We start from the raw sequence: 14,445 nt of genomic DNA, 5'->3' as shown, positions 1-14,445 counted from the left end.
TAAAGACAAATGTCACGAGGCTAAGCATGTATGACCTCTGGTTGTCCTCTGCAGAGCTTAATGTCCATCTCTGTCTGGATCTGTAAGCTCCTAAGCCATGCTCTATAAGTTCCACCTGTTCTCCACAACTGTATCATAGTGTCTTCTGTGCTTAAGGACATGTGTTTAACATCAGACCAACTACTTGTCTCAGTTGCTGTATCCCCCAGTGTACCTAGTCAGGCTAGTCCTCTGAATTAATTCTAGAAAATTAAATTTTCATCTCAGAGCCCATATGACTTGCTCAGATGGATTGCATGTGAGAGATGAGGGAGAGGAGTCAAGGCTGCCTGATATGTTTTGGGTATGAGCGACTGGGTAGATGATGGTACCATTTACTTAAAGGATAAAGATTAGAAGGAAACAAGTTTGAGTCGGAAGACCAAGGGTCTATTTTGGATACCTTAAATTTAAGCTACCTTTTAGACATTCAAGAAAACAGTAGCATATATGAATCCAGAGCCCAGGACAAGAGGTAGTTTGGGGAGTTAAAGGATATAGGTAATATTTAATGCCATAGGCTTGAACGGGAGATGAGGAAATAAGGCAGCTGGAAATGTAGACAGCTATTTTGAGTTTTGCTATGGAGGGAAGCAGAGATTTGGGTGATAGCTACAAGAGGAGGTAGGGTCTATTTAGGGTTTTTTTATTTTTTTTTTAAATTATTTATTTATTTTATTTATGGCTGTGTTAGGTCTTCGTTTCTGTGCGAGGGCTTTCTCTAGTTGCGGCAAGTGGGGACCACTCTTCATCGCGGTGCGCGGGCCTTTCACTGTCGCGGCCTCTCTTGTTGGGGAGCACAGGCTCCAGACGCGCAGGCTCAGTAATTGTGGCTCACGGGCCCAGTTGCTCCGCGGCATGTGGGATCTTCCCAGACCAGGGCTCGAACCCGTGTGCCCTGCATTGGCAGGCAGATTCTCAACCACTGCGCCACCAGGGAAGCCCGGTTTTTTTATTTTTAATGGGAGATATTAAAGCATGTGTGTAAGCTGAAAGGAATGATCCATTCGAAGGGGGGAAATTGATGCATAAAATAAAAGTGGTAGTTACAGGAATTGATTTGTGGAATTGGTGAGATGATATGATGGGCCCCACAACACAGATGGAAAAGTTAGCCTTTGATAGGAGCAGTTCCATTATAACTGGAAAGTAGGCTTAGCTCTGGACACAGATTCAGGTAGGTTGGTATTTGGTAACAGGCATAAGGGAGAGTTGATCTCTGATTTCTTCCATTTCCTCATTGAATTATGAAGTGAGGTCATGAAAATTGAGGGTTGAAGGAGATGGTGTTGGAGGTTTGAGGAGAACGGGCAAGATGTAAAATAGTCTCTTCAGATTGGGAAAGTGAAATAATTAGGAAAATATAATAGAATTTCCAGGCATTATTGATACCCATTTTTGTGTAATGTATTATCATAGAACACAAGTTAGTAGCTTTTTCTTTTCTTTTTAAAGCATCCTGATATGTATGAGAGAGCAGTGCTGAGAAAAGATCATCAGAAGAAATATGGAGCGACTGTTGATCTTTGGAGCATTGGGGTAACATTTTACCATGCAGCTACTGGATCACTGCCATTTAGACCGTTTGAAGGGCCACGTAGGAATAAGGAAGTGATGTAAGTGGTTTCTCCATCTAAAATTAGAGATAATTTTTTAAATGTATCTCTGTCTTATTTTGTTTCATCATGTTAGAGGGGTACGCTACTGAAAATTGATCTAGTCATCATTTCTGATATTTTAAGCTATTTGGTTTTTTAATAAGAATGCAGCCTTATCAAAGTGTATAGGCATACTGTTTCATACCATGTCTAACTATCTTATGTACAAAGCATAAATGGCATCCAGTCTTTGATGCATATTAAAAATATACTGCTTTCTGGAGTTTATTTCAATGCACTGTATATTTCTCTGTGTGCTTATCAGGCTTTTTCTGATAAGCCTGTAACCAAAAAAAAAAAAAAAATAGAACTTCTGTGGAGTACTAGAACCATTACTGGATCAAAAAGAAATACGGTTCTTACCCTGAACTGACCTGATTCTTTAACCATTTCAAAAATAACGTTTAATGTAATATTACATTTTTTTCGTGTTGCAGTTTCAGTCCAAAGCCTGAATGCATTTTACTAGTACATTATACATTTATGTACTGCCATAATTATTAGGAAATAATTACTGTGTACAAAGTCACTACTGTAAACTAAATAATGGAAGAAAAGAAGGATGGATTTTTAGATGTGAAATCTATTATAAAATTCATCCATACATTGGCCACACTTCTTTTTATTTTAAAAGAAATTAGTGAATGACCTTGCCTCATGAGAAACAGCCAACCTATGTACACATAAAACTATGAGGTTATGATTGTTTGGTTTAGTGAAGTAACTCATTTGACAGCCTAACATGTTCAACCATTCTTTTAGATCTTAACATTTCTCTCAGAACTTTATATGTTTGACCCTGCCCTTTACAAGCAAACATGATAAAGTAATAATCACAACTGTAAAAATACAATCTTTTATCTAATCTCGTCTCAGAAAATTAGGAGAAGCATATTTTTTCTTTTGTTTGTTTGCGGAAGTAAACCAGTTCAACTGGTAACGAAGACTTTTGCTAAAACCTGGATATCTAAATGTTTTCCAGCAAGGACAGTGTACAAATTCATGGGAAGAAGCTATCCATTACTGTACTGATGATTTTGGTATAGCATCATCTTGAGACTGCTTTACAGCAGTGTCCTTTTTATAAAATCTCTTCATTAATGAAGGCTAAGAGTCAATTTCTGTTTTTCCTCATTAAACATAAAGTGTGCCCAACAGTTAATCATGTTTTTATTGTCATAGGTGTTTTAAAGCAGTATCAGCATGTCTTGCTGCCCTAAAAATAGATTAAATAAAAGTGTGATGCTCCCTAATAAAGGAAATATGACTTGTAAGCAACTAGGAATACCTGACGATTTTATCTGACCACCATGTGGGCAGATAATACCATTAGAAGAATTTTTTTCTTTATTTGCACAGAAACTCAACTTTTTATGGATACTGATGCTAATGAATGTTCAGAAGCACTTAAAGAAGTAATAATGACTGTTTTACTTTACTATTGAGTGATGTATTCATCTCACATTATAGCCATGTTGATCCCTCAGCATCTCATTTACATGTTAATAAATGTATTTGTGTATGGATCTCAACAAAATTAGTTAAGTTTTTTCAAGAATTTATAAGCGGTACCTTAATTAAGAATTCTGCCATTCATTCTATTCACTTCTCTTTTCTTGCGTTAATCTCACATATCTCTGCTTATTTCTCCACAATCAGATGGTTCTCACGTGAATGCAACTTATTTTTCACATTAATTTCCTTCTTCTCTGAAAAATCTCTTAAGGCAGAAGTCCTGGCTGCCTCTACTGAAGAAGCAGGAAGCGGTCCAAATCAGTTGTACTGGTTTCTTCTACTGTTTTAAAGAATATATTAATTTGCTCAGAGCACATTTATGTAGACATTAAACAAACCAAAAAAATTATGCCAGAAATAATATTTATAAACTTATGTAAGATTCTGCTGTGTTATGATTTACATTTTCATCTGGAAGGCATGAACCTCGTTTTTCTCTACTACTTTAAGGTTTTGTTTTGGAAAGTGCTGACACCTGAAAGGCTGCCTTGCCTCCATCATTATTAGTATTCTCTTGCTTCCCCATCCATCTTTTTCTTTAACTCATCTTTATTTTTGTCACCTTCCTCGAGAAGCAGATTAAGTTTGACTTTTAATTTTGGTACACACATCTATTCCTATATGTGTATATATGTTTTCAATATGCAAAAATGTTCTGTTACTGTGCTATGTGTAGTTTTATCTTTTTTTTTTTTTTAAAGAAAGCTATTGTTCATTCTCCAGTAATTTCATGGTCCAGTTGACTGTGCCTTTGGATAATATGGGTAAGAGGGATTAGATGCTTTTTTTTATGGTCTAGAGACATTCTGTAACATAACTTTTTTTGTGTTTGCTCAATTTTTTCAGATGGAAAAATTAATATTTTTGTTGTGAACATCAAGATGCTGTTTTATGGCACTCTGAGAGCCCAAATGAAAATTAATTATGGCATAAGTAAAATAATCGTACAGCCACTATTCTACTTCAGTCAGTCAGATTCAAAGTATTTTGATTGTTTTATGGATCCTGTGAACATCAATCACAAAGTTTCGTCTAGTAGATAATTGTAGGTGCAACTGAGGAAATATTTTTGCAAAGCCCATTGATAGGCTATGCAGTAACAAACTGCTTATTTTAATCTGCTTTTATTCCCCCAAGGTATAAAATAATTACTGGAAAGCCTTCTGGTGCAATATCTGGAGTACAGAAAGCAGAAAATGGACCAATTGACTGGAGTGGAGACATGCCTGTTTCTTGTAGTCTTTCTCGGTAAGTATAGTGTACCCAGTTCTCTTTTGCACTTTGGTGTTTGGAATCTTTGTTGACTAAAGTCACAAATACTTAAGTGTAGTTTTGTTTTGTTTTGTTTAATGTTTCAGTAGATGTTATTAAACCATATGCCTTGATTCGTGATTTTCATCTTTGGCAATATAAAGATCGATTTGGGTCTATGTAAATAATTTTGCCAGATCTCTTTTAGGACATAGAGCGTACATACATTTTTGAGATTGCTAATTACTGGTCTTGGAATTGTGTGCTATGTGGGGATCCGGCTAAGGACCTTGGTATCTCTTGTGCTGACCTTCATAATGACATAGCACAAATAGTGGCACAGATAGGAATAACTAGAGTTCTAAAAAACACTCAAGAAGTTTGATATTATCCTCATTTTCAAAAAGCAATCATATTGTTCAAAAGGTGAGAAATAAGTTTTCGGGACTTCCCTAGTGGCACAGTGGTTAAGAATCCACCTGCCAATGCAGGGGACATGGGTTTGAGCCCTGGTCTGGGAAGATCCCACATGCTGCAGAGCAACTAAGCCCATGCGCCACAACTACTGAGCCTGTGCTCTAGAGCCCGCGAGCCACAACTACTGAGACCGTGTGCAACAACTACTGAATCCCGCGCACCTAGAGCCCATGCTCCGCAACAAGAGAAGCCACCGCAAAGAGAAGCCCATGCACTGCAACGAAGAGTAGCCCCCACTAGCCGCAGTTAGATAAAGCCCGCGTGCAGCAACAAAGACCCAACGCAGCCATAAATTAATTAATTGATTAATTAAATTTTAAAAAAAGAAAGAAATAACCGTTTTCTACTACTTTTTCCAGCATTTCAAATGTTCATATAGGTCTTATTATGGCAGCCAGAACTGAAATTATATATAAATTCAGTTATCACAAAGAGAGATTTAAGGTAAAAGAAATTAAAAGTAGAGAGTAAATTTTTTTTTTCTGTTGCTGTATCTTTTTTTTTTTTGAAGTATATTTGATTTACAAAGTTGTGTTAATTTGAGAGTAAATTATTTTAGATTTTACTCTAGAAATAAAGCCAAGGCACTCATCAATATTTAGAATCTGTAATTACTGAATTCTGTTTTTCCTGAGTGTAGGAATTGTATAATCCACAAGTGAACACACACAGGTTATGATTTACTGGCTTAATGCCTTTTATAATCTGTGGGTGCTCTTTGTATTACTTTCAGCATATAAGTAAATAAATATATTTATTCAAAATATTTATTTAAACTATATACATATCACAAGCTAATAAAATATGTCCTATCATTTTATATATTTCTGTGAAAACTCATTTAAACCGGTAGTTCCAGTGCTGAAATCATTTTTGAAAACCACTACCCTGACAGTTTCATTTTTGTGTGTTACTTAAAGAAAAGTCTCCAAAATAAAATTATGTCATGCAGCTAGAATTACCAAGAGAAGGTCACTTTACTGGAGAGCAGAAATTTAATATTATAATAGTGATCTGCGTTAAATTTTGATTCGGAAAATACTCATTTTGGAGATCTCAGGCAAAACTGATAACATTTAAAGGGGTCAGGAAATGAGCACCTGCTGTTTAATAACTATATTGCTGACACTCAGACTCAATAATGTGACAATCTGAACTGTATATTGCATATTTCAGGAGGGTAACAGGCCTTATTTATCTAATTATTCTTTAGCACACCAAGTTATAAATTTTTTGATAAAAATTGCTCAGGTGTCAGAAAGTATATTATATGATTTTTTTAAATAGTAAGGACCTTAAGTACTACCAATCAGCAATAAAAACAACTACCAAAAATGTAACAACCACAGAAAAAAGATAACCGTCCTCTTTCTTATATGTATTAATTAGTCAAGACTGGATAGCCAATGAGAAAAACCTAACTCAGTTCATATAAGTGAAACAGGATTTAAGTGAAAAATGGATTGACATTATAATTCAAAGTTCACATGTGTATGTAACTCAGAGCCCAGTGGAATCCTCAGATTCAGACTGTCATCAAGACTTGGTCTCTTCAAATCATTCAGTTCTGCTTTTCTCTGATTTCTGTTTACTTTCAGCCAGGCTCTTTCCTGGCAGCCACAAGATGGCTGCTGGCATTGCCAGATTCACATTCTCACAGCTTTGGAAGCTCAGTGGAAAGACAGACTTTCTTTCCCGATAGTTTAGCAAAGATTTCTGGGTTGATTCTTATTTAACAACTTACATGCTACCACCTGGCCACTTCTGGCTAATCATAATCACCAAACCTGACTGTCATGCCCATCTATGCACAGGGAGTAGAGTTAGAGAGTAGAGAGGTGTGGATTCTCTTACAAAATGAGGGAGAATAGATACTTGTTAGGCAAAACTTTTTTTTTTTAATTTATTTATTTACTTATTTATGGCTGTGTTGGGTCTTCATTTCTGTGCTAGGGCTTTCTCTAGTTGCGGCGAGTGGGGGCCACTCTTCATCGCAGTGCGCGGGCCTTTCACTGTCGCGGCCTCTCTTGTTGCGGAGCACAGGCTCCAGACGCGCAGGCTCAGTAGTTGTGGCTCACGGGCCTAGTTGCTCCACGGCATGTGGGATCTTCCCAGACCAGGGCTCGAACCCATGTCACCTGCATTGGCAGGCAGATTCTCAACCACTGCGCCACCAGGGAAGCCCTAGGCAAAAATTTTAATGTCCACTGCATACCTTAAAAACTGTTAACAGGCAAGGAATTATTCCAGTGTCTGTCGTGTAGTCAATAATATATTTTTAAGACTACTTGAAATTCCATAATTGAGTGTATTTAAGCATATTTTAAAATTCAGTGAAAGCATGGGAAAGAATAAAGGTCCTTCCATTCTTTTTTTTTTAATGTTTACGTTTATTAGTCAAAGATTATTCCTGGTTGAATTGGCATTCATTGATTGCTAAATGATTATAGTAATTTTCCTTCCTAAAGAAGTGTACTACAAAAGGCATATGAATTCAACATAAAAAATTACGTATTGGAGTGACGTATTAAAAGGACGTTAATGACCCTGAAATTAAACCATTATCTTATCCTCATGACCACAGGGTTCCAATCAACTTATCTCACCTGGATAGCATGTATATACAATGTTAGAATATGTTTGGAAAAGTGAGGAAACTTGGGAAGGAGAGAATCAAAGAAAATAATCTGTAAAAGCTAACATAAAAATACCATAACCCCTGGTTCATTGACAGGCAATATTAAATCAAGGTTACCTGGCTTTCTGAAAAGTTGGCAGATTTTTTACAATTTTAAATTAATCTAATCTAATAATAGTTCCTTTGATTTGTTGGTAAATATTATGATTTTGTACCTAGACAAAATATAACACATTCACTCTTCATGTAACTTTTTTCAATACTGTTTTAGGGGTCTTCAAGTTCTACTTACCCCTGTTCTTGCAAACATCCTTGAGGCAGATCAGGAAAAGTGTTGGGGTTTTGACCAGTTTTTTGCAGAAACAAGTGATATACTTCACCGGATGATAATTCATGTTTTTTCGCTACAACAAATGACAGCTCATAAAGTTTATATTCATAGCTATAATACGTAAGTACCTCTTTATATTTTTTTCCTGTACTGTAATGTCTTGTTATATAATTATTACGTATCTTCATAAATCAGGAGAGGAAATAGAAAAGATGCCCCAGCTTCACCAGAGGTACCCACTTTCTGCTTAGAAAATGTTTGAGTGCTGAGTAAATTCCTTTTCACTTATCTTTGGAGTAAAAGGATTAGTTTTCTAATTTTCTAAAATTTACAGGTAAATTAGCTTGTTCTTACATTGCAAGTTTTACAAGACTATTTTCCTTTCTGTGCTTTCTCTCAAATTACATAATCACATAACTACAAATAGCATTTACTAATAAATGGGCCAGGTTTTATTAAGAATATTGTCCTGTCACTTAAAAAATATTAAAGTGTAAGTCCTAAAGATAGTTAGTGTAGTTACTGTTTGCATATGTGGCATAAAGCCCTTATTGAGTACTAGGGAAATAACCATTTGTTTTATCTTAAAAAAACACATTACACCCGTGTGATAAAAATCTACCCATGTGATAACTACATAACTAAATCACACACATCCTTACATGTGGAACTACGGAAATCTGAATAAGATAGGTGGATTATACCAGTGTCAAGATCCTGATTGTAATATTGTACTATACTTATGCAAGATGTTACCATTGGGGGAAACTGAGTAAAGGGTATATAGTGTCTCTCCATATAATTTCTTTCAACTGCACATGAATCTACAAAGATCTCAAAAAAAATGTTTTTTAAAATGAAAGGGAAAAAAACATTACATCCTTTCTATATGCCTTAATTGCTGTTTGACAAGTCTCAGCAGTTTTGATGCCTCATAAAACTCAAAAAGAGACTTTCAGTGGTAATTTATTAAGGAATAAAAGCAATTAGATGGAGTAATATTTTAGACATTTTTGTCTAATCTATATCTAACATAATATTATAAACATTAAATATAATGTAAATATAATGAATAAAATAATATTCATATAACATTAGGTTAAAATATATTATTCATCTTTATTTTGGTGCTTAATAGCCTGAATAGATATGTACCATAGTTAGGTGTTGGCCACTATTTCATCTTAAGAGTGTGCGTGAACATAAAAAGCCCATGCAAGCCTGAGCCAAAAATCACAGCAGAGGCTTTTTGAAAGTGGCTTTTTTTTTGTTTGGAATCACAACATTGCTGCTGGAACATTTATTTGATTTCATGAATCTGTTTAGGGAGAATCTGCCTTTTTCCCCAAAACATCATTTTGAAAATGCCTGATTTTATTAATTCATTTAACAAACGTTACATAGTCATGTTGTAAGTATTGTTCTCATTTCTTTATATATTTAAATCATTAGTCCTCACAACAATCCTGTGTATTGTACATATCCAATATAGGTATCAAACATAAAAATATTTTAGAATTGATTGCTGTATAGGCAGATTATGTGGAATTTTCAGTTTAATAGACTTTATAGTATCCGCATCAACAAAGCAGCATTTCTGTGGACTGGTCACGATCTAAAGTATCACTGAGAAATAAATGTTGTGGCCCTCGTTAAAAAAAATTTTTTTACCTCTTTTTTTATCCCAATTATGTTGTCCTTTTGGATTTTTCTCACACAGTGCTACTGTATTCCATGAACTGGTGTATAAACAAACCAAAATTATTTCTTCAAATCAAGAACTTATATATGAAGGACGACGTTTAGTGCTAGAACCTGGAAGACTGGCACAGCATTTCCCTAAAACTACTGAGGAAAATCCCATCTTTGTAGTAAGCCGGGAACCTCTGAGTACGATAGGATTGATATATGAAAAAAGTAAGTTGGGATTTTTCTTACTGTTCTTACTAGCCATTAAAAAAAAAAAAACCCTGAGAATTCCCTGGCGGTACAGTGGGTAGGATTCCACACTCTCACTGCTGAGGGCCCCGGTTCAATCCCTGGTCAGGGTACTAAGATCCCACAAGCCATGCAGCACGGCCAAAAGAAAAAAAAAAAAAAAACACTATAAAAATGATTGTCATCTTCATAAAGTCGACTGATGATGACATTAATGTAGAACTTTTATAAATATTAAAATTTTGTAAGTTAATTGAGAATAGTAGTAAAATTTAAAACCCTGTATGCAACAAAATATGACGTTAAATATTTTGTTTATAAAGTGGTAAAATAGTTTGTCATGTATGTTTTACTGTAGCTCTCTGCTTTTAGTATTTTACTCAAAATAACCTTTTGTATCATAAATCTCAGCAAATATTTATTGTTTCCAGGGTGAATAGGACACTTTTTCAGGCTTTGAAGTTTAAGAAAAATTAGATCTGCATTTTGGAATCTTTTAAATTATTAATTCTAGTGGTGAAAAAAAATTACCTGGATTTTTATATTTCTGTTTAGATCTTAGGATTTGATTTAGATTTAAAGAAAAGCATTGAGCTTGTTATGTTGGAATATATTTAAGAAAAAGAAATGAAACTCCTTAGAAATAGTGCAGGAAATTTGTTAAGGAATGAGCATTTTGTTCAAGTGGTTTTCTTTAACCAGGAAAAGAACATTAAAGAGTTTTACCACTAACATTTAATTTAGAGGTAATTTAGAGGTTAATGTTTAATTTGGAGGTTGATGTATGAAGGATGAAATAATTCATAATTTTTTATTTCTGATTTTAATTATGTCATATTTCAGTTTCCCTCCCTAAAGTACATCCACGTTATGATTTAGATGGGGATGCCAGCATGGCTAAGGTTAGTATTTAATTAAATGACTATATAAACATCTGAATTAAAATTATCTTATCAATAATGGAAGCAATAAAAAGTGTATCTTTATATACACCTATATAATTTAGGAAATTATTCATTTAGATTGTTACCCATGACACATTTTTGTGTTCTTTCTTCTTTGTATCCTTTCTTGAACTCATAGGAAAATTTTCTCCATTGAGACAGTGCATGTTTACCATTATTATGTTAAGGATAAAATATTTATTGCAGTTATATCTGTCCTTAGCTTTTGGAAATTAGTAGCTTACTGTGTTTTTAATGATAAAAACACAAAAGCTTGAAAATTTTTATGTGAAAGTTTTTCTTACCCTGTACCACAGCACCAAATATTGACACTTTGTATTTCTTCATTAGGCAGTAACAGGAGTTGTGTGTTATGCCTGTAGAATTGCCAGTACCTTGCTGCTTTATCAGGAATTAATGCGAAAGGGGATACGATGGTTGATGTAAGTAATGGATTGAAATTTGAAAATTGATCTTCACATAGGCCTCATTAAATAACTGGTAATCATCCCATCATTGATGCTTTACCTCTTCAGACTAGGTAGGGTCATGTGTATGATTTTTATTATAATACATTTGTTTCACACTTAGTTTACAAAACGTTTAGCAGCTGTTTTTTTTTTTTTCATTTGATTCCTACAAAAACCTTATGAGACAGATAGGACAAATAGTATCTGAATTTTAAAATTAAGAAAAAAAAATTAGAAAAATATAGGATTTCCCTGGTGGTCCAGTGGTTAGTACTTGGCACTTTCACTGCCGTGGCCCCATGACCCTAAGAAACGTTTTGTGGATGAATATATGATATGTCATCTTTCCATCTGATAGAAGTGGAGAATGAATGGTCTCTTAAGAATAGTGCCTCTAGTTCTATACAACATCATTTGAAGTGTTTCAATTTTATACGCACATAATAATGGACTCAACAGTGCCCTTAGACTTTAATGCTTGTGACAGTGTATGTATACCCACCTCACACCTGTCCTTCCATTCTCGAAAAAACATATGAAGCATTTCATCATTCTTGTTCTTCTGCTGCTGCTTCTAAGAAGAAAAAAGTATAAGGCTCTTTTTTTTTCCCTGTCACCTTTATGTTAAACCCATAAATTTATGCTTATAATTTTTTTTTTATGTGTTCACATATCCCGTTTGTAAGCCTATGCTTTTCTCTTTCTCTTAAGAAGGCTTTTTATTTTTACTAAATGGTTTTTGGAAAAACCTAAGTGTTGACTCCATCTATTTTCATAGCATTGTTACTAACAGCTCTTGTTTTCTCTTGCTGCCGCTATCTACTCCAGTCGCTGCTCCATGAAGCTTTTGTTTCTTTTACTTATTAGCTTTTAGTTCAATAAGTCATGAGAAAATAGTTTTTCATGTAGACCACTGTTGGCAAACTTTTTCAGTTAGTAAATATTTTAGACTTTGTGGACTGCAAGTTCTCTGTTTTCATTTTGTTTTTACAGCCTTTAAAAATGTAAATACCTTTCTTAGCAGAAACAGGCATCAGGCCTTAGTTTGTTAGCCCTTGATGTAGATCAGAAGGTCTTCAATTATATACTATGTCATCCTGCTTAAGTATAAATCAGACAATAGTCTACTATGAGCAGTAAAAATTAATTCTGGTGGTATAAAATGTAATGCTGTTCAGCTTATTTGTGTGATTGTAGATTAGTTTTTATTCCTTAATATAATTTTAATGCCTTAGATTTCTAAACTGTTAACCTGATAAGTGTTAATGGTTTGTGCCCTGGATAGGTATAAAGCGTCACAGAGATGCTTTCAGTAGTAAAAAGTGAATTGGCTTTCATAATGTATCAAGACTGTTAAGAAGTTTGTCTGAACAGTAAGTAGTACAGCAGTGTAATTAGTGAAAGGCAAGAGAAAACAAATAATTCTTCATATAAACTAACGGGAGTATTATTATTTTTTAGAGAATTAGTTAAAGATGATTATAATGAAACTGTTCACAAAAAGACAGAAGTTGTGATCACATTAGATTTCTGCATCAGAAACATTGAAAAGACTGTGAAAGTGTAAGTAGACTACTTCCTTACTAATAGTGGTTAAAATGTCAACAATTTTCCATTTCTGTTTAGTTTGTTTAGTTATCCTTGGCATGATATAGCATGCTCTGCAAGTCTTTCTATTAAGGGACAACCTTAGATTAAGTCATTTCCTCATAAGGGCAAAAATATTCAGTCATTTCAGTAAGAAATGAGTACCATCTCTTTGGTGGCATTTTCTCCTTCCCTTTGAAAAGGAAAAGGAATCTGAAATAGAAACATCTCATTTTTTTTACCTTGCAAAGCAGACAACTCTGCATAGGAAAATATAAAACCTGTGATCAAAGGAAGTAGGAAGAGGTATTCTAGAACCCTATTTGGGTAGTATTTTTAGAATTTGGGGATTACTTTTAGTTTACTCTTCCTTATTAATCTTACTCCTGAGAATGCCTTTTGAAACAGAATGATATTTTAAACTGCCCTGTTCCGAGGCTATACTGTTTGTACTGCACAGGAAGTATAATAAGTGCAACTAGTATATACTCTAGACCTCCATTATTTCCGAAATCTAGTATTTCGACTACTATCCTGACATAAGACTGAAATAAAGTTGTCTTTTTTAGTTTATCTCTTAATCTGCAAATTTATAAGCAGAAATATATAAAATTCCTTCTTTACAGAGACATCAAGTTTTCTTGGGATCTGTTGCTTATAGGCTTTGCATTCAATATTCTATTCTTAAATGGTTATGATAATAAAAACTCATATAATTTATAAAACATCTTTTAAAATCTATGCTCATTTAAAATTTTATGCTCATTTAATTTTTCTGTACTTGTTTCTCGTACAGATATGAAAAGTTGATGAAGATCAACCTAGAAGCAGCAGAGTTAGGTGAAATTTCAGACATACACACCAAACTGTTGAGAGTGAGTATTTACAAAATTTTGACAATCGTGGGCTCATAATCTATTCCTTTGCTGGCAAGATTAGATCCGAACTTTCCTAGAAACATGATGTACCTAAAGATCTCCAGAGAAAGAACAGCCTTTTCCCAACTTAAGGAACACAACATGATATCGCAGCCAATTGATTTATTAATAATTTTACTTCTTACCCCCTTAATGTTGGTCCTTCAGGTTGCTTGCTACTTCTCACACTTTTATGTAATGCTGTAAAAAATAACTTTGTCCATAAAATATTTTCCATATTTTAGAAGTATAAGGTAACACATTTTTAACGTTAATGTTAAAGAAGACATAAAGCATGAAAAGCAAGATATGTATTTGATTATATAAGAATTTAAGGGGCTTCCTTGGTGACAGTGGTTAAGAATCCACCTGCCAATGCAGGGGACAAGGGTTTGAGCCCTGGTCCAAGAAGATCCCACATGCTGTGAAACAACTAAGCCCGTGCACCACAACTACTGAGCCTGTGCTCTAGAGCCCGCCAGCCACAACTGCTGAGCCTGCGTGCCACAGCTACTGAAGCCCGTGTGCCTAGAGCCCGTGCTCCACCACAATGAGAAGTCCACATACTGCAACGAAGATTAGCCCCCGCTCGCCGCAACTAGAGAAAGCCCGCGCGCAGCAACGAAGATCCAACGCAGCCAAAAATAAATAAATAAAATAAATTTTTAAAAAAATATTAA

General features: G+C 34.6%; 1 protein-coding gene across 4 annotated transcripts in view; it reads left to right on the top strand.

Annotated features, from left to right (window-relative positions):
- Positions 1-14,445, top strand: part of TBK1 (TANK binding kinase 1) — an 80,720-nt gene that overhangs the window by 17,119 nt on the left and 49,156 nt on the right. For all 4 annotated transcript variants that reach the window (XM_082422744.1, XM_082422746.1, XM_082422747.1 and 1 more), the window contains exons 6-13: positions 1,495-1,655; positions 4,350-4,460; positions 7,850-8,029; positions 9,630-9,826; positions 10,691-10,749; positions 11,143-11,234; positions 12,723-12,824; positions 13,645-13,723. In XM_082422744.1, coding sequence (XP_082278870.1) covers positions 1,495-1,655; positions 4,350-4,460; positions 7,850-8,029; positions 9,630-9,826; positions 10,691-10,749; positions 11,143-11,234; positions 12,723-12,824; positions 13,645-13,723 — 981 coding nt within the window. The remainder of the gene's footprint in view (positions 1-1,494; positions 1,656-4,349; positions 4,461-7,849; positions 8,030-9,629; positions 9,827-10,690; positions 10,750-11,142; positions 11,235-12,722; positions 12,825-13,644; positions 13,724-14,445) is intronic.

The sequence above is a fragment of the Balaenoptera physalus genome (genome assembly GCF_965194825.1).
Source record: "Balaenoptera physalus genome assembly, chromosome: 13".
NCBI lineage: Eukaryota > Metazoa > Chordata > Mammalia > Artiodactyla > Balaenopteridae > Balaenoptera > Balaenoptera physalus.
This window is presented reverse-complemented; position numbering and strand designations above follow the sequence as displayed.